Here is a 24936-nt window from a genome sequence, read left to right as displayed (position 1 = left end):
GACACACACACACCACCCTTATCTATATTCAACTGTAAAAATTGTGAATACTTAAGTTTACCAAGTGAATCACGAAAAATGCTATCATAGAACAAGAAGGCTCTTTTTTCTCACAAAATGTCTCCTTCCTCATAGGGGCTTATGAGAAGTCACCCACCACCACTGAGTTGACGAGCTCCAGATATCACCAGCCCCCCTCAGTGAGCTGGCTGCTGCTTATAATCACACCTTCTCTGTAAAACTTCCTCCCTGCTCTGCCCTCCAGGCTTTCCCCTCATCAAGAGCCTTTCTAGAGCTCTTCAGCTAAATCCCAGGCCAACAGACAGTGCTTCTGCCTCAGCCAATTTGAATGCATGCTGCCTGTGAGATTTCCTAAGACACTCTCAGCTGCTGCATTAATACTGCATGAGCCTTCCTCTGGAGGCCTAATAATAGCACGTTTCATCTGTGAGCCACTTTATAAACATTAAGTGATTAAGCCACCCTCTATCTTCTCAAGCTCTGGGCTTTGGCATAGTGGACTTCACTCTCCACCATCCTCAAGTTACTCTAGCTGGGAAAAAGAAAAAAGAAAAACAACAACAACAACAACAACAAAATAAAAATTAAAAAAAAAACCCCACAAAACCTGAAAGATCTTTCCTGGATATTTTACATCAAGACATGAAGACCAAAGACCGTGCAGTAACAACCCCTACTTGGGTAATAGTATGGGGGGAAAGGGGAATGTTACTTAAATCCATGTTCCTTTGAAAAGAGATTAAATTGAGGTTCTCATCTCCCAAAGCTTGATTAGTAGAGAGAAGAACTTGACTCCATGGTCTAGAGCATGGTCATTGAACTAGAGCACATGGCACCAAATCCAGACTGCCATCTATTTTTATAAATAAAGTTTTATTCGAAGACAGTCATGCTCATTCATTTGCTTGCTATCTATGGCTACTTTTGCACTGCATTATCAATTGAGCAGTTGTGATGGAAACCAAATGACCCACAAAGCCAAAAAATCCTTACGATCTAGGCTTGTAAAAAAATTTTGCTGAGCCCTGCAGAGTCTAAGGAACTTCAAGCTTATTCTTATCCTGTATATTCCCTAAGTATCTTTTTTTTTTAGATTTTATTTATTTATTTGACAGAGATCACAAGTAGGCAGAGAAGCAGGCAGAGAGAGAGAGAAAGACAGAGGGAAGCAGTCTCCCTGCTGAGCAGAGAGTGACTCAGGGCTCAAACCCAGGACCCGGGATCATGAGTTCAGCTGAAGGCAGAGGCTTTATTTAACCCACTGAGCCACCCAGGCGCCCTGCTAAATATCTTTAATCAATTCTCTTTCCCTTTCTGGGCTTTAGTTTGTACATCTATAGACTGAATAACCTCTAAACTAACCGAGCCATCACCTTAGGCTTATTCTCTCATTGTTCTCTAAGTATTAGCATCTCATATGTTAGCTTTGACTCATTATTACAGCTGACTTGAGGGCAGGAATAGAGTTGTGTGTCTCTATGCTGAGCCCTAAATCCATCTGTGAAGTGTAACTGTACTGACTTGAATCATATAGTTTGTTTTTTGTTTGTTTGTTTACAGAGAGATCTCACAGAATGAAGTCTTGGAAGTGATAGAGGCAAATGTGTTCTCCAACCTGCCCAAATTACATGAAATGTAAGCAAGATCCTGTGGGGTTTGTTCATGGTCTTTGGCAATAGCCTTAAATTTTGTGTATATCCCTGGAAGGCCCTATCTCTGCTCAATCCTCTGATCTCTGAAATTCATTTTAAGAGGTGCCTGGGTGGCTCCATCAGTTGAGCATCTGCCTTTGGCTCAGGACATGATCTTAGGATCTTGGGATGGAGGCCCGCATTGGGCTTCCTGCTCAGCAGGGAATCTAATTCTCCTTTGCCCTATGCCCCTCTCCCTGCTCATGCATTCACATGCTCTCTCACTCTATCTCTGTCTCAAATGAATAAATAAGGAAAAAAAGGGGCACCTGGGTGGCTCAGTGGTTTAAAGCCTCTGCCTTCAGGTCAGGTCATGATCCCAGGGTTCTGGGATTGAGCCCTGCGTCGGGCTCTCTGCTCTGTGGGGAGTCTGTTTCCTCCTCTCTCTCTGCCTGCCTCTCTGCCTCCCTGTGATCTCTGTCAAATAAATAAATAAAATATAAAAAAAAAAAAAAAGAAATTCATTTTAAGATGTCAAAGTCAGCCTGAAGGCACTGTCATAGGTCTCTCTGCCTGGTGACTCAGGTACTAACCTAGAGACTAGTCTTGTCATGCTCCCTCCCTCCCAGATTGTTTTTCAATAGACCCAAGAACCTTGTTCAGTAATTTAAGATACCTCTATCTCATCTTCTCATTTAAAATTATTCCATAGTAAAAATCTAAAATAAATCCCACATGATGTAGTTAAAGATAGGCAATCCTCACTTGAATACCAGCTGATGCCATAGATCTCCATGAAACCTTGGCCAAGATACAGAATCATTCCAAGACTTGGTTTTCTTATCTGTAAAATGAGAATAACAATGAAAGTACATGGCAAAGGATCACTGTGACGAATAAAGGAGATAAATATAAATCAGATCTAACACATCAACTGCCATAGAGGAAGTATGTCATAACAATCCTTGGTTCCTCATTATAACCCAATTTTCTTTCTCTTTTTGACATTCTCATTTTACACACCTGCCAATATTCATACAGATGCAGTTCTGTTTCATACCAGCCTATAATTACAATAAACCAATTCAGAGAATCATAAAGTATCAAGGCCAGGGACACCTGGGTGGCTCAGTCAGTTAAGCATCTGCCTTCAGCTCAGGTCATGATATTAGGATCCTAGGATCAAGTCCAGCATGGGCTCCCTGCTCCGCAGGGAGCCTGCTTCTCCCTCTGCCTACTCTGCCCCCTGCTTGTGCATGAGTGCTCTCTTTCTCTGTCTGTTAAATAGATAAATAAACTTAAAAAAAAAAAAAATCAAGGCCAGAAGAGACTGGAGACTATTTGGTCCCAATTTTTCCAGAGTATATTCTGTTCATCATCAAACACTCAGGAAATAATATATTGAGTGTTGTTTAAAAAAGATAAATGATAGTATGGTCAAATAAGTTTGGGAAACACTGGGCAAATAAAGTTAGATTCACTTACTGTAGGAAAACTCAGAACCTATAATATGCAAATATATACTTAGAATCTCCAAGGAGGATATTTCATTAAGAGTTCTCAGCCAAGATCACTGGAAAGGTTTCTTCTGTGGGGCATGTATTAGTATCTCACAACACTTCCCCGGAAATGGTTAGGAAAGCCACTGAACCACTTTCTTAACATTACAGACGAGGATGAAAGACACAGAGACGTTCCAATACTTATCTAAAGTTACCCAGCCAAATCCACAACAGGATAAGGACTTGAAAATAAATCCCAATTCTGGTATTGTTTTTAAACGTCTTTGTTAAGTTTGCCAAGTAGATGTACATATACACATTCACATTATCCATCCTATTTATTTAGAAATGACACATGGTTTGTCCATACTGGCAGCCCCTTCCCTTTTCCTTCCTTCTACCCACTCTGCCTCCCACCTGCATCGTTCCTCAGGGCCATTAAACCTCTGCAACTGATGCCTTCCCTCATTCTCCCCCTGCCCTCCTGTTCCTTCCTTTCTTCTCTGTTTGGTCTCACCTTTTCCTAGCTGGAAAAAGAGAGTTGACCAGGATCTCAGACACACAGGGCATGTCACAGAAATGAACCAAAGGGCAGCCAGCTCTCTGGGCAGGGTCAAGCAAGCATCCCCTCTGTTGTTCAGCGGGCCGTGGAGCTAATGGAACGGCTCTTTCATCTCTTCCCTGCACGGAGAGGTGCTCACCCCCATGTAGCACTGACTGTACTTAAAATAATTAATTACCTGGTACTTGGATCTGGGTAGCTACAGGTTACTGCGATATAAAAGCTAATGAAACAGGGAGGAAGTAATTAACACAGAGCACCTCTGCAAATATACATTGATCCAGCAAGATGAGGAAAGGGCAGTCTCTCTCTGCTGGCATCCAAATGTGAACATGCTCACCTCCAGACTATTGACCAGGACACAGTCAAAGCCAACAAGGGCAGAAGTCCCCACTTCTCAGGAGCTGTGAGAGTAGCCTCAGTCTACAGCAAACAGGGAATCATCAGCACATTCCCAGCTACTGTCTGCTGCAGGTTCTTGGTTAAAATCTGCGATGTCCACTGCTTTTCACCTGATCTGTGTTTTCCTTTGCCTCTTTACTTTTTCCCTAATCTCCTTTGCCCTTCACCCTCCCTTCCATCTTCTTTTCGCCTTCTTTTGTTGTTTTCCATCTCCTGCTCTCTTGTCTCCAGACCAGACAAAATCTCTTTTCCTATGCTAGTCTCATTCCTGCCCTCTTAGTCGCCGCAGAGGAAACAAGAGGGTTTCTAAAAAACACTTACCAGTTATGGATGCAGTGTGCTGGGTGAAAAGGACGCCCTCAACCAGTGCTTTGTTAGGCTATTACTAACAGGTGCCAAGAGAACATTAGTTCTGAGAGCCAAGTGGGTTAATATTCAGTTTGCACAGTCTCAACTCTTCATTGAAATGACGGATGGAGGGGCACCTGGGTGGTTCAGTGCGTTAAGCCTCTGCCTTCAGCTCCGGTCATGATCTCAGGGTCCTGGGATGGAGCCCCACATCGGGCTCTCTGCTCAGCAGGGGGCCTGCTTCTCCCTCTCTGCCTCGCTGCCTACTCGTGATCTCTGTCTGTCAAATATATAAATAAAATCTTTTAAAAAAGAAGAAAAAAAGAAATGACAGATGGATAGAGGGATGGGTAGGTGAATGGATAAACCCTTTGCATAACATGAAAAATACGACAGCAATCCTCAGTGTTGAGTTCATGTACACGTTCTTTACTGTTTTGCAGTAGAATTGAAAAGGCCAACAATCTGCTATACATCGACCCAGATGCCTTCCAGAGCCTTCCCAACCTCCGATATTTGTAAGAACTCTTATACTCTGGTACCCCCTCTATAAACAAATTGTGTATTCCTGTTTTAGCAAAACATCCACCTACTACTCAGAGGAGCAACTGGTTTTTTTTTGTTTTTTTTTTTTGTTTTTTTTTTAAATAGGTGTGGGTTAACGTAGAAGAGGGGAGACACTTGCTGGTGGGTTATATTTAACTTTAATAAGTGAGTTCTACTATTATAACTGCATTTTTGTTTTCACTTACTAAAACAGACATCATAAGGCATGTCACTTGCATAAATGGAATTGTCACATGGACTTCTTGCAGAAATCAGTCATAATTTAGTGTTAATAAGATGCAGCCAGAATTTGTGCTAGCATTTAGCTTGTGACCTTGACCTCAAAGACATCTCATTTGTTCTGCATATACACATTTTTTCTTTGATACATTATGGTGCTTTATTTTGTAAGTTCTAGTTAATAATAGACATGGTATTTTATCAGCGGAGAGATTCCAAGTGTTTGAGCTCCATCCTTTGAGCCTGCCACACTAACAAAAACACGGTTTCTTCCATTCAAATGGCTTCCAAAACAGCTGAGTGCTTGAAAGACCCCAGAGTGCTAGGATAGAAACCCATAAAACACCACGTAAGAATTTGGGCTAGAAGTCACACTAAGCCCATTTACTAGCTACTTATCACAGGCTAGAACTTAATCTCTCACAGCTTTTTCCCTGTCACAAGAATGGAAATAATAATGATAGATGCATATCAGTTACCTATTAACATAGTAATGTATAACCACCACCACCCCCAAAAAAGAGTTTTAAAGCAACATCTCTTTATTATCTCTCATCTATGAGTTGATCCATGGAGTGGGTCTGCTGACCTGGACTGTTTGCCTGACCTCAGCTAAGCTCACTTAAAAGTAGCTACATTGGGGCACCTAGGTGGCTCAGTGGGTTAAAGCCTCTGCCTTCAGCTCCTGGGGTCCAGGGATCGAGCCCCGCATTGGGCTCTCTGCTCAGCGGGGAGCCTGCTTCTCCCTCTCTCTCTCTGCCTGCCTGTGATCTCTGTCGAATCAATAAATAAAATCTTTAAAAAAAAAAAAAAGTAACTGCATGTAGGTGGCAGGTCAGCTGGGGACTGGCTGCTGTGGACTATCCCAGGTGAGAGGACAGGTCTCCACCAAGTTGTGCTCATTTCCAGCAGGCTAACATAGGCTTGCTCTGATGGCAGTCCTGGGGGTTCCAACACAGACAGCTCAAACTTGCAAGCCTCTTGAGACCCACACCCTGAATTAGCACACTGTCTCCTCTGGAATATTTTATTAGCCAAAGGAACTCATGGGGCCAGCCTTGATTCAAGAGGTAAAGAAGCACATTCCCTTTTTTTTAATGGGACAAGCTGCAAAGTCACAAAATAAGGTGTGTGGATACAAAGAAGCACAGGGCATTGAGGCCAACTTTGCAACCAGTTTAAAGTATGTAAGAAGTTCTACCCACTGCCTGTCACATGGTAAATGCTCATATTAGTACTAGTTGCTAGTGATACTCTGACCCTAAATTTTGATCCATGATAACTGGAGTTAGTAGATCCAATGAGCAACACTTGGCTGTCGTATACCTCAGCTCTGATGGACTAAGGGAATGAAAGATTGATTTAACGGAATAGAAACTATAGGACATGGAATTTCCTCTCCCTGACAGCTGCTGAGAAGGGATCTGAGAAAGAGTCAAGGTTGCTCACTCCTGAGTTAAAGTCAGAGGCAGGACCGGCTTCACTGGCATGCTGTCCATGCAGTCATGCAGGGCTCCATCCCCAAAGCACCCCACACCCAGAGGGCCTCCCATTAGGTGTGATTCCTTGCTGCTGCTGTTGTGAAATGCTTAAACTTTTTTTTTTTGTTTTAAATACAAAGGGTCCTGTGTTTTCTTTTTGCACTGTGCCCCACAAATGCAGCCTCTCAGGCTCTGAAGTCAGGGTGACAACCTCTTCTCGTTTCAGACCTGGGAGTCTTGGCTCCCTAAATGCAATTTGCTATACTGTCTGCAGAAACTAACCTGGATTAGGCATATAACAGTTGAGGAAATATAGGTTAACAGAGAAGGCGTGGGCCTAGAATTTTAAAAACTGACTTCTGACTTCATCCTCACCCCACCATGTACTCTTGGGCCAACTGGACTTCTGAGTGCACTTGTATAGGACCCTCAAGTGAAATTTATATGTGAAAATACTATACAAACCAGGAAGTGTTCAAAAACACTAATAAATGTACTGAGTATTTTGTAGGATGATTATTTCTGACCAACTCAAGTCTAACAGTCCACTCTAAGGAAAAGTTCACTAAGGGCTGAACAAGAGTTATGGTGGCCACTGAGAACTTCAGCTTTTGCTTACACCAGTTGTCATGAGTTCAAAAAGAAGAGGCTTGAGAAATGCCTTTACATTTCATGGAACAAGATAGAAAAGAAAAAAAAAAACTATATATGATGGCAGAAGGACCTGATTTCGGTGGGATACTGATATTTATTAGGTAGACAGCAAAGTACTTTCTGGAAGCTTCAGTTTCCTTATCTGTAAATAGGGTGGGTTGTGAAAAATAATTAATATTATACCTGTGAAAAACATCTTGCAAGTTGTTTCTCAGTATACAAACTATAACTATACAAACAGCAGTGCCTGAGTGGCACAGCTGGTTAAGCAACTGACTCTTGATTTTGGCTCAAGTCATGATTTCAGGATTGTGAGTTCAAGTCCTGCATTGGACTCTGCACTGGGCATTGGAGCCTGTTTAAGATTCTCTCTCTCCCTCTGCCTGTCTCCCTTTCCACTCACATGCACATGCTTTCTCTCAAAAAGAAAAAAAAAATTACACAAACATAAAATTATTAGTGCCTGTTACCCAGTTGGCTTATTTCATTTCTTCTTTTTCTTCTTTCCCTCCCAAATGCCATCTTCCCTTCTTTCTCTCCCTTTCCTTTAAGAAAAAGTCTGAGCGGAATATGGCGGCCACAGAGCCTTCAACAACAGAATAAAATCACATTAGGACATGCAAAGGAATCCACAGGAGAACTGCCACACACATGCATGTAATGAAGAGCATTCCTGTAGAGGATAGGTCCAAGAAGAAAACCACCCCTTCACATGTCTATTCCATAATGCTTGATAATAACAGCATGAATAGTAGCCAGAATGGTGGGCTGGAAGCAGGGGAATAAGGGATGAGGAATCAAAACAAAGTTTGAAATCAAGAGATCCAGAATTAGACTCAATATTGGCCTATACTTTATGGTCAACACCATTTGCTCTTATAAATAAGGACCCTCAGCCCTTCTTCTAGGGGGTGAGAGCTAGGGAGGAACTTAGGAGGATGTGGGCATGGAAGGCACAGCCCCAGTAGGAAGGAATGGGAACTTAGACAAAAAAGAGGGGCCAGGCTATTCCTGTGATTCTGGAAGAAGCTAAAATCTATGCCATCAGTCATCAAATCCAGCACCCCCCACCCCATGTCCTTTCCTCACTTTGAGATGTTGAGTGGTCCCCACTCCCACCTGGCTCCCCCATCAAGTCCAGACAAAGCTGTAGGTGACTGATTCCAGCCACATCATTTATAAGAGCAGGTTATTGTTCTCAGACCATTTGAGAAAAGAACTTGTCAGCAGTTTGGACAACAACAAGTCGTTGTCAAAGTAGCCTCCTTGATTACTCTGAGAAAAATATTTACGTAATTCTACAGTGAGTAAAATTCTTTCACATCCACTGCCATGCATCAAGAAAGTAAGAAGTTAAGAAGAAGAGTGGTCCATCTTAAATCTTTTGACTTTATTGCTAAAGGTGAGCTATTACCAGCTGCGCATAGTTCCTTCAGATGCGGTACATGATGACCCTGGGAATCCCAGAAACTCTGCACTCCAAAAGCACTTCTACCAGTAATACTTCTATTTGGGGCTCAGCCTGTGGCCCTTTGAAAAATTTTCAATACTGATAAGGGATCTAAATTAGGTGGACCTCGAATCTGAAAGAGTCCATAATGGAAACAAAGCCCAGTTGAGCCTCCTTCTCCTTCCATGCTTATTTGTGTCTGAGCAGCAGTCACAACGGCCTCACAATCCAGTAGCCAGGTAGAGGTAGTTGGCAACGATTTCAGATATTCTTTGGGATGATGAACTACTTGCTTCATGGCGAAGAAGAAACACAAAATGGATGAAAGAATCCAGAAGGGACCAGTAGGATTGAATACTTGTTTATTTCCTGAAGCCAGGATAAATGTTTATCATCACAGCCACCAAAGCAGGAAATTACAAGGGGTTAGAGGTAAGTTTCCATTTGACTGGAACATCCTAATTCTCACACACACACACACACACACACACACTTGGAAATGTTGTTTTGGAAATTTTCAGCATTGATTCCATTTCATGATGATCACTTGATGGCACAGAATTCAAGACAACTGGAAATCAACGTTCTTCATCACTGCCTTCATACTTCACTGAGGAACTTAAAGTGGTTAGGGAAAAAAAAAACCTCATGAATAAAGAAAGGTACTTTGACTAGAAGAATATACATCACAGGATTCATCTGGGTGCATTTTTAAAGTCAATATTGTATTTGCAGACAATATTTCTTTCTTTACTGCTCTGCCTTCCTGGAGCTGACCTTTTGTATATGAAAGATTATCTATTGATCTGTAAATAAGGTTTACACAATATTTTCTTGCCTTTGCATCCTGTCAATGTAATTCCCAGGCAGCTGGGTGTTGCTCTTTACTTCTCAATAAACCCTAATTCCATCTTAGCAAACCCTCCCCACAGCTGGGGAGGGCCGCTCCCCAACTGACAACCATCTTCTCCTCACATGCAGGCTTGTTAGACCCTCCTTAGGATCCCTGTTAGCAGTAGCCACACCATCTGCTTTCTCCAGCCAGGACTAATTCCAAGAGAGTCTTCGCTGGGACTCACCCAAGCAATTCTGGCTGTTTCCTCCCCATCCCTCCCCTAAGTCCCTCACTCTCTGGTCTGTATTCCTCTTTCATTTCCTTTAATAGGAGTAATGAAAGTAGCTTCTCAGATTATAAAAGCTGAACCAAATGTTGGACATCTCAAAGGACAGATGCTAGGGACTCAGGAAGCCACACAGAGTAGAGCCACCTGTCTGAGCTCAGGTGTTGGCTCCCACTCTTCTTGGCTGTGTGACCTTTGGTAATAGCTTTACTTCTCTAAGTCTCAGTTTTCCTTTCTATAAACCAGGAATAACATTACCTGCACCTCTGTTTTGTATGAAAGAAGTTACTGAAAACAATGACTAACGCTTAGAAAATTCTCAGTAAGTGTTAACAATTCTTATTAAACTCTTGACCCTCTCACTTACTAGCTAGGAAAGCTCACAGAGGAGACTTCATCTCTCTGTACCACAGTTCTCCCCTATGCTTAATAAAAACAAAGTGATACCTACCTTTTCAGATAGTTGCAAGGATTAATTTGCTGAGGATGGTGACAGTAGTGGTGATGGTGAATATTTTCCCACTCCGGTATCCCTAAAGTTTTTGGACGCATTTTTAACATTTCTTTTGGAGAGAATCCACTGACCAGCATTCAAATGTGGAAATACATCACTTATGCTTCTCAAAGGAATAAGGCATCCTTCTTACTGAACTCCTCACATATCCAGAAAGGTCCTTCCAAACAAGCAAAACTGCATTATCCTTCAGAGTTCTAATGGAGAGCTCTTGACCTCTCCTTTTATTGTTTATTTTCAATACTCATTGTCCACAATATCTCTTGCCGTCTCCACAAAAACTAATTCCAGTTCTTCACATCACGGCTGGTTAGATAATGCGTCCCACTTTTATGCTGATTCACAGTTTAACACTTTTCCTCATTCTTTATTGCCTTTGAGCCTCCCGACAATCCAAGAAGTGGGCAAGGTAGAAGTCCATGCATTTGCAGCAGTACGCTGTCCTTGCCTGTAGTCCCTGAGTACGTGGCTCTCCTCACAGGAATGTGCAATGGCCCTACAAATTGGAGTATTCTGGGTATACAGCAAAGGCTGGCTGACTGTCCTGATGACCATATGAATGTTCATTTTTAGAAGTAATGACAGCCATGTACATAGTAGAAAGGACTGGTGTCTGCCCTTTTCTCCTCTATCATTTTGGATGCCAATTGGCCAATAAATAAGAACTCATTCATTCAGTCTTTCAACAATCATGTATTGGGGTCCTACTATAGTCTAGGCTTTGTAGTAGTTATTGGATATACAAAAGATGCCAAGACAGATGAAGCCTCTGCGCTTGTGGAACTTACATTCTAGCTGAAGAGATAATGTTCAATAACGTTAGGTGGTGTTCGTGGTATAAAGAAAGATAAAGTAGGACAAGTAGGGAATAATGTTTTAAAAAGGTGGTGGTTGAGAAAGGATGGAGGAGATGGCCTTGTGAGAGAGATAGGAGACATCTATGGACAGATCTCAAGGAGCTCAGTCTTTTGTGGAGAAAAGGCTAGCTAGCACCCATTAACTCCTGGCAATAACACATCTATCTGTAGAGCTGTGTGGTCCTTGTCATAAACAAGAGGACTGACCCCATGCTTCAGGCTGGAGGAGTCAGGGGAAGTGTCATGTGGGTAGGCAGCACTTAGCTGCAACCTAAGGGGTAAATAAAATTTGGAAAGATAGAAAAGAAGGAATTTCCTGGAGTGGGGGGGGAGAGATGAGCAAATACATAGAAGGTAAAAGGATCATGGAACAGGCAGAGGAGGGGGAGAAACTGAGTCCCAGCTACAAACAAGACACACACTGAAGAGTAGGAATGCATTAGGATAGACTGGGTTTGGTAAGATTAAAGAAATTAAGGCAGGGGAGTTCAGTCCTACTACCATAGTAAAGAGTAAGCTGTAAGAGATTTTAAGCAGCACAGTAACGAGATGACAAGGGTTTGAACTGTACGTTGACCAGGAGCAGAGTACCGACATACACTAAAGGGAGACCTGCTAAGAGGCAACTGCTATAATCCAAGGGTACAATAATGATGGCACCTGGAGGCCTGGGGAGGCATGGTTCAACTGGGGACAGATTTCCAAAGAAGAATCATTGGTATGTGATTTACCTCTAGGTGAGACATGGACCCAAGTGACTGCAATGATTTTTGCCCCTCACTTCCAGTAACCCCCAAAGCCTTCCTTCTCCCATGCCCCCTCTAAGCACCTCACACATAGAACCATCCTCCAGATGGGACCAGAAGTCCTTTTACACAGGGGCTGGTGCTTATTGGAAATAAATTATTAGCTATCTCCCTGGCTGTCAGTGTTGTAAGGATCTAAGGATGTTGTCATGGCGACAAAAATGGGCACAATGGAAATTATACAATTGCTTCTTTTATCAGTTAGGTGTCTCGCAGAGCCAACTATGCCTGCCATTGTCAATGCTAGGAAAATATGGTCAGATTTTTCTTCTGAAATGCTCAAGTTCAGGATGAGATTTCAGCCTGAGCCTGTCCGCTCAAGGAGGGCAAGAACCTCCGCTTTGCTGAGGGCCTGATAATTAAGGAGGTGATGCTTTCATACTGCTCACCTCCTTTCCTCATTCCTCTAACCTGTTCACTGTGTCTTCTCCTACAAGAAGCCCAGGGATTTTCCCTCAGCAAGCTATTCCTTGATCCATCATGGTACATCAATACGTTCAGGGCTTGATGTTCTTCTTCCTAGAGGAATTTCTGTTTTTAAAAGAGAGGCATAGACAAGGCAATGTGAAACCCAAGGACTGATAATGATGGACTTTAGGTATGGAGGTTTCTGGAGAGAGAGCTAAGTCCCAAAGGATCCACTCTAATAGCACCTAGGCAACCATACTTAACCCACGTGCAGAGTCTCTGAATTGTTTTTTTCATAGGATAGAGCTTCTCATGAAGTAGTTGTGTCCTCACCTCATTTTTTTTTAAAAGATTTTATTTATTTGACGGGGAGAGAGAGACAGTGAGAGAGGGAGCACAGCAGGGGGAGTGGAAGAAGAAGAAGCAGGCTTCCTACTGAGCAGAGAGCCCAATGTGGGGCTCAATCCCAGGACCCTGGGATCATGACCTGAGCCGAAGGCAGATGCTTAACGACTGAGCCACCCAGGCACCCCTCGCCCCATTAATTTTTAAATAAGCCATGTCGGTCATCACCAGAAGTCAAATGTACAGACAAGTGCAGCGAGGGGCCGGAGACAAGTCTCAGAAGAGCTGTGTGAAGCTCAGACTTGATTCCTTCCTCAGTGCTAGCACAGCTCCCACTTCTCCCAACAGTGATGGCTGATCCTTTTAGGGCTTAGTTTCTTTTCTTTTTTTTTCTTTTTTTTTAAGATTTTATCTATTTATTTGTCAGAGAGAAAGAGAGAGAGAGTTAGCACAGGCAGACAGAGTGGCAGGAGGAGGCAGAGAGAGAAGCAGGCTCCCTGCTGAGCAAGGAGCCCGATGTGGGACTCAATCCCAGGACACCAGAATCATGACCTGAGCCGAAGGCAGCCGTTTAACCAACTGAGCCATGCAGGTGTCCCTAGGGCTTAGTTTCTTCATCCACATAATGGACATAATATGCTTAATGAGGTAAATGAGAAGAGGAAACTGGACTACACATCCTCTAAGATCTCTTCTAACTCTCAAGTCTAAACTGTGATCTTCACAAATCTGGGGTTTCCAGTGATGGTGCTGTCCTCAGTTCTGTATATTTAGACCCAGCACGAAGCGCCTTGTACAGAAGGAGAAATGCTCTCTGCAAGATGGGAAAACACAGCTCCCTGCAGAACACTGTATTTCCCAGACCAGTCTCCTCTTCCCCAGGATGCATGTGGACCTTTCAAGTACTGAGATCCTCTGGGTACATTAAGAACTTAAAGCAGCTATAGATTTACTCTTAAATTAGGAACAGCAGAAACTCAACTCCTGGAACTAAAGGACAATCATAGGATCCATCCCAGTCACTTCAGTCCCACACACCTGGGCACAGCCAGCCTCAGCAGACTCCGGCAAACACTGGAAGTGGGGCTGAGGCCTACAAGGCAGACTGTACTGGGCAATGCTGGAGCTGGCCTGGGAGGGCCAGATCCCCAGCAGGGGCTGCCTCAGGCACAGGCAGGAGGAGCGACAACTCCAATGGCAAACCCTAATGGCATCAGGCAAAGCGCCACCTCCATGCAAGATGAACCCCTGCCTTATCTTCCATCGCTGCAGTCAGTGTGGGGAGATTTAAAGGCTGTTTGTGTCTTTTGCAGACCCTTTTACATTTGCAGTTATCCCTGGGAGATGTCACAGATGCTTAAGAAATTAGAGCTAACACAGAATTCTCCCTAAGGATTAGGGCAGCCCATGGAGACTAGGATGGGCAGAGGAGTCTGGGGAGGGCAGCAGGGGCAGGCTGGATGATGACAGAGGGAGGGCGACACAAGAGAATTCTAGTTACCAGATTCTGTGCTACTCCAAGGTGGGGACTAGGTTGTCTTCATAGCTAGATCCCCAGGTCTGGGCATTAAAAACAAAAACAAACAAACAAAAGAAAAAGAAGGCACTCAGCTCTGCATTTTTCCTTATAGAGTATGTTGGCTGTTCAGGTCTCATGTACCTGGTTCTCGCCTCCCTCTAATAGATGTTGAAGGACACACTTTTCCTTTGTTGCCCTAATTTATCTCATCTACTTTCTCTTTCCCAATGTGTGTTCGTAGGCTGTCAGCTACAAACAAAGGCATGAGAATGTAGGCATGGTCTAGTGGAAAGGCCCTGCTGCTCCCACACTCTAGACATGCCCATCTGAGAAGATGGCTTCCCCACACATGGGGTACAGAAAGAACACAGCCCAGGGGACTCACCAGCCAGCAGATGAAGTGGCTCAGGACTAGGGAGCAATGAAGTGGCAGAAAATGCAAAGTAAGGGATTCATTTCTGGGCCCCCCACAAGGCACGGGGTTTGCGCATAGTAGGTTCTTCATGAAAATGCAGGTCTGAGTTTGAACCTGTCTGTCTGGGTAGGGAAAGGGAAGGAGCTTTAGAGGAATATCTGAGGCATTACGGAGTATGAATGCCAAAGTGACAAATGCTCTAAGGAAGAATATCTTCATTGGTAGCAGACAAAAATGTTCTGTTGTGGTTTAATCATGAGTTTACTCATAGTGAACACCCTGCCCCAAAAAAAAAAAAAAAAAAAAAAAAAAAAAAAAAAAAAAATGCTGAGTTCAGGAGGCGGAGAGCTCCTCCCTCACCAGTTTGGGTTTCAAAGCTAGCAGTGCAAGGAAGAGAGCAAGATGTTTAGGGGGCTATGGAGAAGAAATCAGGTACCCCCCAACAAAGGTCACCCATTAAGGTTTCTCTGGACAAGGAACAAACCACAGGAGTCAAGTAGACACAGAGTCACTCGTCAGGACACCAAGAAGAGCCACAGACCCAGGTTCCAGTCCTGTCAGTGGGAACTTGTAAGCAAGCAACTAGACCCCTCTGGGCCTCAACGCAATGAGGAGAGAAACCATGTTCCTCTCTCCTTCTAAAAGTTGTCATAAAGAAGGAAAGGCAGGGAGAAGACGAAACACGTAGGAGACTGCTTTTCAAGTTTAAAGCAGCAACAAGAGCAAGAACTGCTAACTCGAAGAGGTTCTGATGGATGATACAGGGGCGGGTAACAGGAATCCTAGCATAGAAAGAAAGCATTTGCACTTGGTGTAAGTTGATACAGTCTTACAAAAGCGCTGAGAGATATTTTCTGATGACTCCATGTTATGGGTGGTTAATTTGAGGTTCATAGATGGTGACTGAATTGCCCAAACTCAGAAAATGGGATTAAGAAACAATCCTGGGACATGAAAAATAGGGAAATTAGTGTTTATTGAGCATCTATTCATCTCATCGTCCCATCTTCCCAAAATAGTATGTGTGTATCTTGCCCAATTGACAAATGAGGATTTTGAAACTCAGAGATTATGTACTTGACAGAATGGAAGCCAGAAATGTCTGACTCCAACCCAGTTCATCCCACTTTCTGGCACACCACAGCGGGGAAGGTGTAGAGCACAGATGAAGCCAACATAATGTACTCGGTGTTCTGAGTAAAACATTGACACCTTATTAATGTTTGCCATGTGGAACTTGTGATCATCTACTCAGGCTAAGTCAGAGTATACCTAAGAAATAGCTTCCTAAATAATTAATGTTAGAAATGAGTTGTGAGGAAGGGTGTGCAAACTGTTTAAAATATTAACTCTTTTGTGACTCCCCTATGTATTTTAAAAGTAACTGCTTGCCACAAATTGGTAGTTTGATTAAAGTTATTCTTACATTGGCATCCAAACAGATCCCAAAAGGTTGCCACTTGGCAATGCTCTATTGGCAGTGAATCTAACCTAGAGAGAACTTTAGGTTTTAAAAGTCCTTTATGTAGCCAATGTGCTATAATGGAAAGAACATCACAGGAAAAGCATAGGAGCCAGAGTGCTGAGTTCAGATGCCATTTCTTCCACTTTCTAGCAGACAAGCCAAGAAAACAGAGGCTTCAAAACTTTCAGTTACCCGAAAATGGAGCTAATACTACCTTTCTTCTAGAGTGTGGGCAGGACTAAAGGATTTCAATACAGGAGGGCCTTTAAAATGTTGCCTAACCCTTGCTAAGGTAATTGGTAAGTTTTAACTATGATTCTTTCTGGCTTGAGTCTAGAAATTTGAGTGATTTTTTTTATACTACCTGTGAGCACTGTAAGATGAGAATCATAATCATGCTCATTTCAGAGACTCACTGCCAGGTCACATGTGATAACATACAATAGCTTTGTGAATCATATGTGCTACACAGATATAAGGCAAGGGCTTTTCCAGTCTTCCCTTCATCAGAGAGGCCCGGGTCAGAACTGTGACCTATGTTACTTCATAGGTCTTCAGTTACTTCCCCAAAAGTAGTCCTCTGGTCTACTGTCACTGTAGCCAGCCTCTCACTTGGCCTGAGTCAGACACTGGTCACTACGTCCCCCCAAGCAGGAAACTGCTATGAAACTACCACACGGTCTACTTCAAGTTCCTTTCTCAACATACATGAGGCAGCCAGCACTGCCCACACTTGTTCATGGAGGGGCAGGGGAAGGGCATATTCACAATCATCCCCAGAAGCCCTTCTCCCAAGGTCTCTATACCAGTTTCCTGTTCAGTTTGCATGAGAGGTTAAGAACTATGTAACTGGAAGGTAGCATCTCTCATCCCTTGGTGTCTCAGGCAAAACCAACATGAATATTCTATTTCACCGAGATGTGCCCTAGCTAAGGATACAAAGGTATCCTACAGTGTGCTCAAAATTGAAAGCACAAAGAACATCAACAGCGACAGCTAGCTGCACAATTAGCCCATCAGAAACTTTTTAACATTCAGGCCTGTTTTGTCTATTATTTTTCTTCAGTTTAGTTCTCTTGATTCAATTTGCCACTAAAGCACATGATTTCTTTGTACCCACCCACGGTACCTTTAGAGGTTAATTGTTGGGCTGAGAGCATGAGTCTTATTACGTGGCAAACATATCTATACAGTTACAGAGGAGTTACTCTGAGTCTCTTACCTTCTTCAGATGCAAGTAGAAAGTGAGCTAAAGTTCACTTGACATAATGATCCCTACTTGGGTTCAGCTAACTTCCTAGAATGGCTTCTAGAACTCAGAGAAACATTTTGCTTACTAGTTACCAGCTTATCATAAAGGGATATAACTCAGGAAGAGCTAGATGGAAGAGATGCACACGTAGGGCAAGGTGTGGGGAAAAGATTCAGAGCTTCTGAGCCTGCCACTCTCCTCACATCTCCACCAACCTAGAACTTCTGCACAAGGAAACGGGACAAACATGAAATATTTGTTTATTATAAATTACAGTATCATGGCCCTCATGAAGAAACCCTCCCGGGCATTTAGTTGAACACATTTCCAGAGGTAAGGAATGGAGTGCTTAGCTATATAGTCCATTCATTCATCTGTGGGCAACCTTCATAATGAAGGACCATCAGTCATTATGCTAAACCTGATAATGTTAACAGCACCAACTTTATAGAGTCAGAAAGAGGTGGATTTAATCTCTAGCTCTGCCCTCCTTATGTGTGGCTTTGTGAAAATTACTGGACCTCTATCAGCTGAGCCTCCTCAGCTCTGATATGAGGATGGTAATGATACCTGTCTCCGCAGGTAGAGAAGAGGAATAAATAAAACGATCAATGTTAAGTGCTTGGTGGTGCCCGGTGCATAGGAAATGTTCAATAAATGTTGACCATTATTATTATTAATCCTATACCTATCTAGAGCAACACAACACTAATCTATTACCATTTCCATCTGGCACCCCTTCAGAATTATAGGCTTTTCTTTCCAAGCAAAATATCCTACACATTGGACAATATGGTCTTGCTTCCTCACCCCATCCCAGAAAAAAATAAGGCAAGCATGCATCCCCAAATAACCTTATTTACAAAGTAGATACATATATGATTGCAGTATTAATGTATACATGACAAAATATATGCAAAAAAATATTTCAAAGCATGAAACCAAGATGAATATAGGTTTTTATGTCTTGTCTCATTATATATATTTTATATGACACAAAAAGCCTATTTTGCTCCAAGTATAATAAAAATATTTTAGAGAAAGCAATGTCCTAGGATATGCTTCATTATTTTTTAATCCTTTGTTTTACACTGGAAAAGCAATTCACAGGTTGTATCAATACTAGATTTCAGGGGCTGTCAAAGCTGAAAACCAAGTATCACTAAAATAAGTAGATCTCAGAGAAGACAAGCCTACAGCAGTACTCTGAGTCATCAGACTCAGTGGTTCAACCCTATACTTTCATGCTAATGTTTTTATGACATTCAGCTAGGAAATTTTCTTCCCTAATGTCAATCAGATGTTCTTACAAACTACCTACAAGGTATTGCATTTTTATATTTCCAGTGAATGTGTTCAAAACCCAATGAAAAAGCAAACAGGTGAGAAAGTTGTGTTTCCATATTTTTTAAAATGTATAATATGAGAATTTTAATGATGACATGCATCATTTTTTGCAATAAATGAACTATTTCCATTCTTTTTTTTCCCCAGATGATCTCTACATAGCATAGATTTCTTTCAAATGCATTGTTTTCCCCCTCATTACTAATATATCATCTTTTCCTTAAAAAGACAAATCAAATGTGCCTAATTTTAAAAAATATCTGCTCTGTAGCATATTTCTGAAGTCATTTGTTATCACAGAAAATAACCAATTTGGATTGCTTGTATTTTTGTTAAAAATAGTCGACTAAGTCTTCAATTTTGTCAACTCTTTGCAGTAATTTTCCTTGAGATGACCCGCAAACCTCTAGGTGATAATACGATCAGGACCCAGAAAGTACACAGAATCAGACACACAAGAAAGTTGATTCAGGCACAATTATCAGAAGTAGCCGAAGGAAATTAGAGGAGGGACCAAGAAGAATCTGGGAAATGTAGCTAGAGCTTCCTGGTGTTGCAAGAGGGTAAAAGGACATTCGGGCAGCAGATATCAGACCAGTCCGCTCTGGCATCATGGAAGTCCCACAGTGACAACTCTTGACCCAGACGTGGAAATGGCATCTCAGTACCCAAGAGAACTGACAAAAACAAACAACCAAACAAACAAGACATGGTCTAGGTCCTAGGGGAACCAAGAAATCAGGAATGGTCTCAGTGCAACTGGAATACAAGGCTGGAGAAAGACCAAGAACAGTGCCTGAATATGGTGCTAAGGTGTCGTGTAAGGAGTATCAGGACAAAGGATCAGAGTCACAGAGACATCAACTAACACTCTTAAAACCACACATCTTAAGAAATGGTACAGGTTGGACTTGAACCCAGATCCTCTAGCATTGGAGATGCTAGTTTCAAAATCTTTGCTCTCTGCCCTAAGAGGATCAGCGACTGATTATTAAGACAGGATATTAGGTCAAAACCGAATATGCGGCCACATTAACAGGACTGAGCTATTTAAAATCCTGATGTTGGGCTCATATATTCTCCACCACTACCACCCATCCTGGATTACTAAGTCTATTTTCCATGGAGGCTGAGGGGAATTTAAGCTGAGTATAAGTTTAATGGATCCAGTTCTGAAGTTACAAGACAGGGGAGCAGGAAACTAGGCGCTCCACTATCTCTTGTAATTCCCTACACAAAGTCATTGCACAGAAAAACTGAGGCTCTGAAAAAGCAGCTAAACTACTCAGTATTATCCAGATGGTAAGAGGAAAGGCATTCAAGTCCAGGGTCCCTAATCGTAAGTACAAGTCCTTTTTCTCTGTACCACAGCTTCTTATACACTGCCATCTAACTCCAAGATTGTGGAATTCTACACCTAATCAATCCAGTACACGTTAGCTAACTGGCATCTTATATAGTGAAGTATGTAAAGATGCAAATTCTCAATTGGTAAGACTGCAGTAAATAGAAATCTCCATATAAGTGAACCCCAGGTAAGAAATCTTTTCATGTGTTAACCAAGCACAGTCTACTCTCCTGCTTATCTGTTAGCAGATGACTATCTTCTCCCAGAGTGGTCAGGAGGAGAACACTAAATAATATAATTACATATGTAAAATGAAAAAAAAAAAAAAAACTCAATTAAGTGCGAACAAATTCCTTATGGTAAAACAACTAGAAAGTAGAAAAAGAAGTTCAAGTTCAAACACTCAGCTTTAGCTTCTAGGAAATGTGCAAAAATTAATAGACCCCTAACCTAAACCCATAATCAGCAGTATACCCTTCCTAACTCAAATCTGCCTAAAGCCTCTCAATGGGCCTTCCAGTCCCTGGCATGAACTCTATTTCAGCCTCTGTTCACAGGTTAAAAGAGCTGATTTGCACAGTCTCAGAATTGATCATTCCCTGCCATAGTGGATTTGGGGTGAAATACAGATAAAGAATAGCCTTCTTGGCCAGCATGTGTGATGGAGAGGGTCCTTCTTTCCTGACTTTTCTCAGTTCAGTTATGCAGTAGGGTCTCAACTACCACTCGGTTTGTCCTGACCAAACGACCACTACGAAGCCCAGTGTTATGGGATGGTAAAAACATGGGCTACCTCTGCTCAGAGAACCCCCAAGTCATACTTCACCTTTAAGCACCTTAAAGTGATTTCCAGTCACTTACCCATCAAGTCCACATTCCCCTACATAGCTGTAAAATCCTTAGCATACTACCTCCTCCTTACCTTTCTGTTCCATCTTCCTCTGTTCCCCCATGGCCCTCCCATGAATGAGCCATATGCATTCACTTCTCTCATTCAGGCCAATAAAGCTCTATACTCACTCAGAAATCTGGTTTTCTTTTCTTTCTACAAGAAGCCCGCTCCGACTCTTCCAACCCACATTGTTCTCCCCTTCTCTGAATTCTTAAGACACTCAGTGAATAACAGAGTTTGCACTACACCAGTCTGAGTATTTCATCTGTACCAACCCAAACTCACTTTCTGAAGCTGGGGGATGATCTTTGGTATCCTCTCTTGGATGGGACAGAGGCTGTATGGAAGGAAGACATACGGTCCAAAGCAATACAAGTAAGAACACACACGGTTTTGGAGACAACAAATCACCAGCACTTTTGAAGATTAATAAAAACACTAACAATGTTTACAATGATGAGCCTCAGAGCTCAGAGTTGTGGGGTCACCTGTCCATAAAAGGCAAGTATAGCACTTGCTTCGGCAGTATATACTACAAGACAAGTGCATTATCTCATTACGCGGCAGCACACAGTGGGAATTGTTCCCAGCAATAGAAGGAACCTCACTAAGGTCACCCCAACAGAAGTGGAGCCCATTTCCATTACGGTAACCTAAACATTAGTGACAGTTCAGCATGAAAGTTGTTAACACCAGCTCAGAACACACAACTTGCTGTTGAGAGGGCTAACTGGAAGTTTTCTTTAGAAAATCCTTTTGCAGAACTTAAATTTGCTGACATTTTACCCTCAGGCCTTTCCTGTTTTTGAAGATAAACCACAGTTGAGTGAATCAAAATAATTTTGCAGCAAACAGTCATTTGACCAAAGCAAACCCATTGAGACATAGAGCTCCTGGGTTATTACCCACTTCCAGCCTCCATCAGACATGAATTTATTGATCAAAGGGGAAAAATGAATTGAAAACTAAGTGTTCATCCGAACTCCATTTCCTGAGTTATCTTGGGGTTATGGAGAGTCTTAGCTATAAACTTATCACCAATAATCCATCTCACTAGATGGTCACTAGATCTTCTTAAGTGTCTTAAACCTAGCACTACTGGAATAATTTGAGCCATTTTGCTGTGTGTTTTCTATAAAAACCAAAGATTTCAATGTGCAACTATAGACATTTTTAGATATCCCGTAAGTTTTGTGGCTTCAGAAGCTCATGCTACTGATATTAAATAATGTACTATTCTCATTGACAATCAAAATTCTTCCCTCTTTCAATGTTGTAAAAGTCATAATCATTCATTAAGAGAGAGAGAGCCAGGTTACTATCTATATTATGTCAAATCCATCAGGTGTGATGAACACGGGTAGTGAATGATTCCTTTTCTATGCTCATCTCTAAATAGCACATAGCACATTGCCTGGCCTGAACAACATCAAGCATATTATATGTGCCAACCACTGTGCCAACACTGAATTTTCAGGAAAAACATGATTTTTGCACTCATGCCATTCACAATCTAGTTGAAGAAACTGATACTGAATAAACACAAAGTGTATACTTTAGAATTTTGATGGGTGCTAAGAAGAAAAAATGCTAAAAAAGACATGATTATACTGGGAATAAATCAGAGGGCTTACTTTAAGCTGGCAGTTGGGGAGTTCTTCACTGAGAAAATGACATTTGCAGTTGACCCCTGAAGCATCGGTTGAGAGGGACTAAGCAAGGTGTGGGTGGTAAGCCTTCCTTAAAAAGCATGTGCGAATGCCAATTTAGTGTATTTGAGGCAATGAGTGAGAGCCACAGATGCTACAGGGCAGGGGGAAGATGGCATGAGATAGGGTTCAAAGAGTAAGAAGTGCAAATTTTACAGTGGCATCAGTAGTGTTGGAAGAAATTGTATGCAATGAGGAAATCTTTTGAAAATGGAGTCAAAGAGGATTTTGAGGTGTATTGATATTGGGGAGTGAGGGTGAAGAAGCCAAGTTTAACTGTCACATTTGTAACATACAATTGATAGATGGTAGTGCTATTTATGAGGAAGAACTGAGGAGGAACAGTTTGGTTGAAGTGAAGAGGGAAAGAAATGTATTTGCTATGCATTCAGAAGAACATATAAAGAAACTCTAATTAGAGATGGACTAGAGCAGTCAGAAGTCAAGTATGAACCTAAGAGTCGTCAACATACTGGTAGTGCTTAAAGCAATTGGAAAGGAGATCTTCCGGCAAGATTATAAAGAAAAAAGGCAAAAGGTTCAGAGTGGGGGGGGGGGGGGCAAAAAGAAAATAAAAAGGAGTAAGAGGAACAACAGAAGAGAGCAAAATGACAGAAACTAACAGGAAAGGGGGAAAGTACTGAATCCTCCTAAAAGATGTTTAAAAAAGAATTTAAATTGCTCATTAGATTTATTGGTTATGGATTAGTACATTTGGCACATAATAAAGTAGTTTTGGTGGAGAGACATACCATGAAGAAACTTGGGAGGAGGCTGAGGGGAATGGGATAGAAGAAAATGAAGACAACAGATACAGACAGCTCTTTCTAGAAACTTTACAGTAAGGGAAAAAAGAGAAACAGAGCAGGCTAGGCTGCAACTGAAGACAGGTTTGCAGAGTAACGGGTAATAGCAGCCATCAGGGAATCTATATAAATGCAAGATTCAGTGCAAGCTGGTATTTGTCTTAGCCTAGGCACTCTAAAACATGTCTGAGGAAGGACTTACATGGGAGTAATTTATTTTTATACCCCAACCCAGAGAAAGCGGTTGGATGACTAAAGAGAAGAAAACAAAGAGGGAGAGCCAACTCAGGAATTTATCATCAGCTCACCACCACCAGTAAATGGGGTTCAGTCATGCTAGAGTCCCTCTTAAGTGTCATTTAGGATATATTCAGAATTCTTCACCCAAAGAATGGAAGAGAGGAGTTGATCACTAGTCAAAAGTCACTGTATGGTGTATCAACCTCTTTGCACTGCCTGATTTGTACATGCCTCTGAATGGTAGAGCAGATTCATTTGAGCGCCCCACTCAGATGTGGCAGAGAAGTCCAAGGCAGAAAATGAGACAATCAGTATAACTCCATCCAGTATCTGCCAAGTTAAGTCTGTATGTAACTAGTTGCTATGGTAACAGCTAGAGTAAAAGATGGACCAAGAGGATGTGAAGCAGAGCACAAAGGTGTCTGATAGAATGTCTACCTTGATATTCATGCACTCCACATCTTTTCCAGGCTAGAGAGATGAAGCACATTATGTCTAGTTCATGACAGAGTTGGCACGTAGGTTCTACAGATTCCTGGCCTCAAGACTTCCCTGTGTCAGTTTAAGATTAATTACTCTAGGTAGCAGTGACACTAGAAAAATAAATTAACTGATTAATTTTTATTTTTTCTTGGTGACAGATTCAAGCAATGTTTTAGAAACATCAACCAATTAACTCAATATTTTATGTTCACATACTACATTCAAAATCTGAACATAGTCATATAGATTGTCAGAGAATATTAAATATGGCCCTTGCTTTGGTATCTCATTAAGGGAATAGTATTTAGACACACGAGAAGAGATCTAAAAATAGCAGATGATTAGATATGATTAAATAACAAATAGGCAATAGGACTGTGTCAAGCTAGTATATACTTATTTATGGCCATGTTTCTGTTTAGAATGAGTAGAATCTCAGAGATTTGGAGAGCAACTACGAAAGCCATTTGTTTTGGTAGAAACATCAAACCCTCAGTATTAGCAGAAACCATATCTGGGTAGACAAACTAAAGGTGATTTTACTTTCTTCTGTAAATGCTCCCATACTTTCT

General features: G+C 41.9%; 1 protein-coding gene across 1 annotated transcript in view; it reads left to right on the top strand.

Annotated features, from left to right (window-relative positions):
• FSHR (follicle stimulating hormone receptor) overlaps positions 1 to 24936 on the top strand; it is a 163010-nt gene that overhangs the window by 113250 nt on the left and 24824 nt on the right. Inside the window, exons 3-4 of the mRNA XM_059134768.1 lie at positions 1582 to 1656; positions 4910 to 4984. Coding sequence (XP_058990751.1) covers positions 1582 to 1656; positions 4910 to 4984 — 150 coding nt within the window. The remainder of the gene's footprint in view (positions 1 to 1581; positions 1657 to 4909; positions 4985 to 24936) is intronic.

The sequence above is a fragment of the Mustela lutreola genome, chromosome 9, assembly GCF_030435805.1.
Source record: "Mustela lutreola isolate mMusLut2 chromosome 9, mMusLut2.pri, whole genome shotgun sequence".
Lineage (NCBI taxonomy): Eukaryota > Metazoa > Chordata > Mammalia > Carnivora > Mustelidae > Mustela > Mustela lutreola.
Note: the sequence above shows the minus strand (reverse complement) of the source record. Positions and strands in the feature narration are given on the sequence as shown.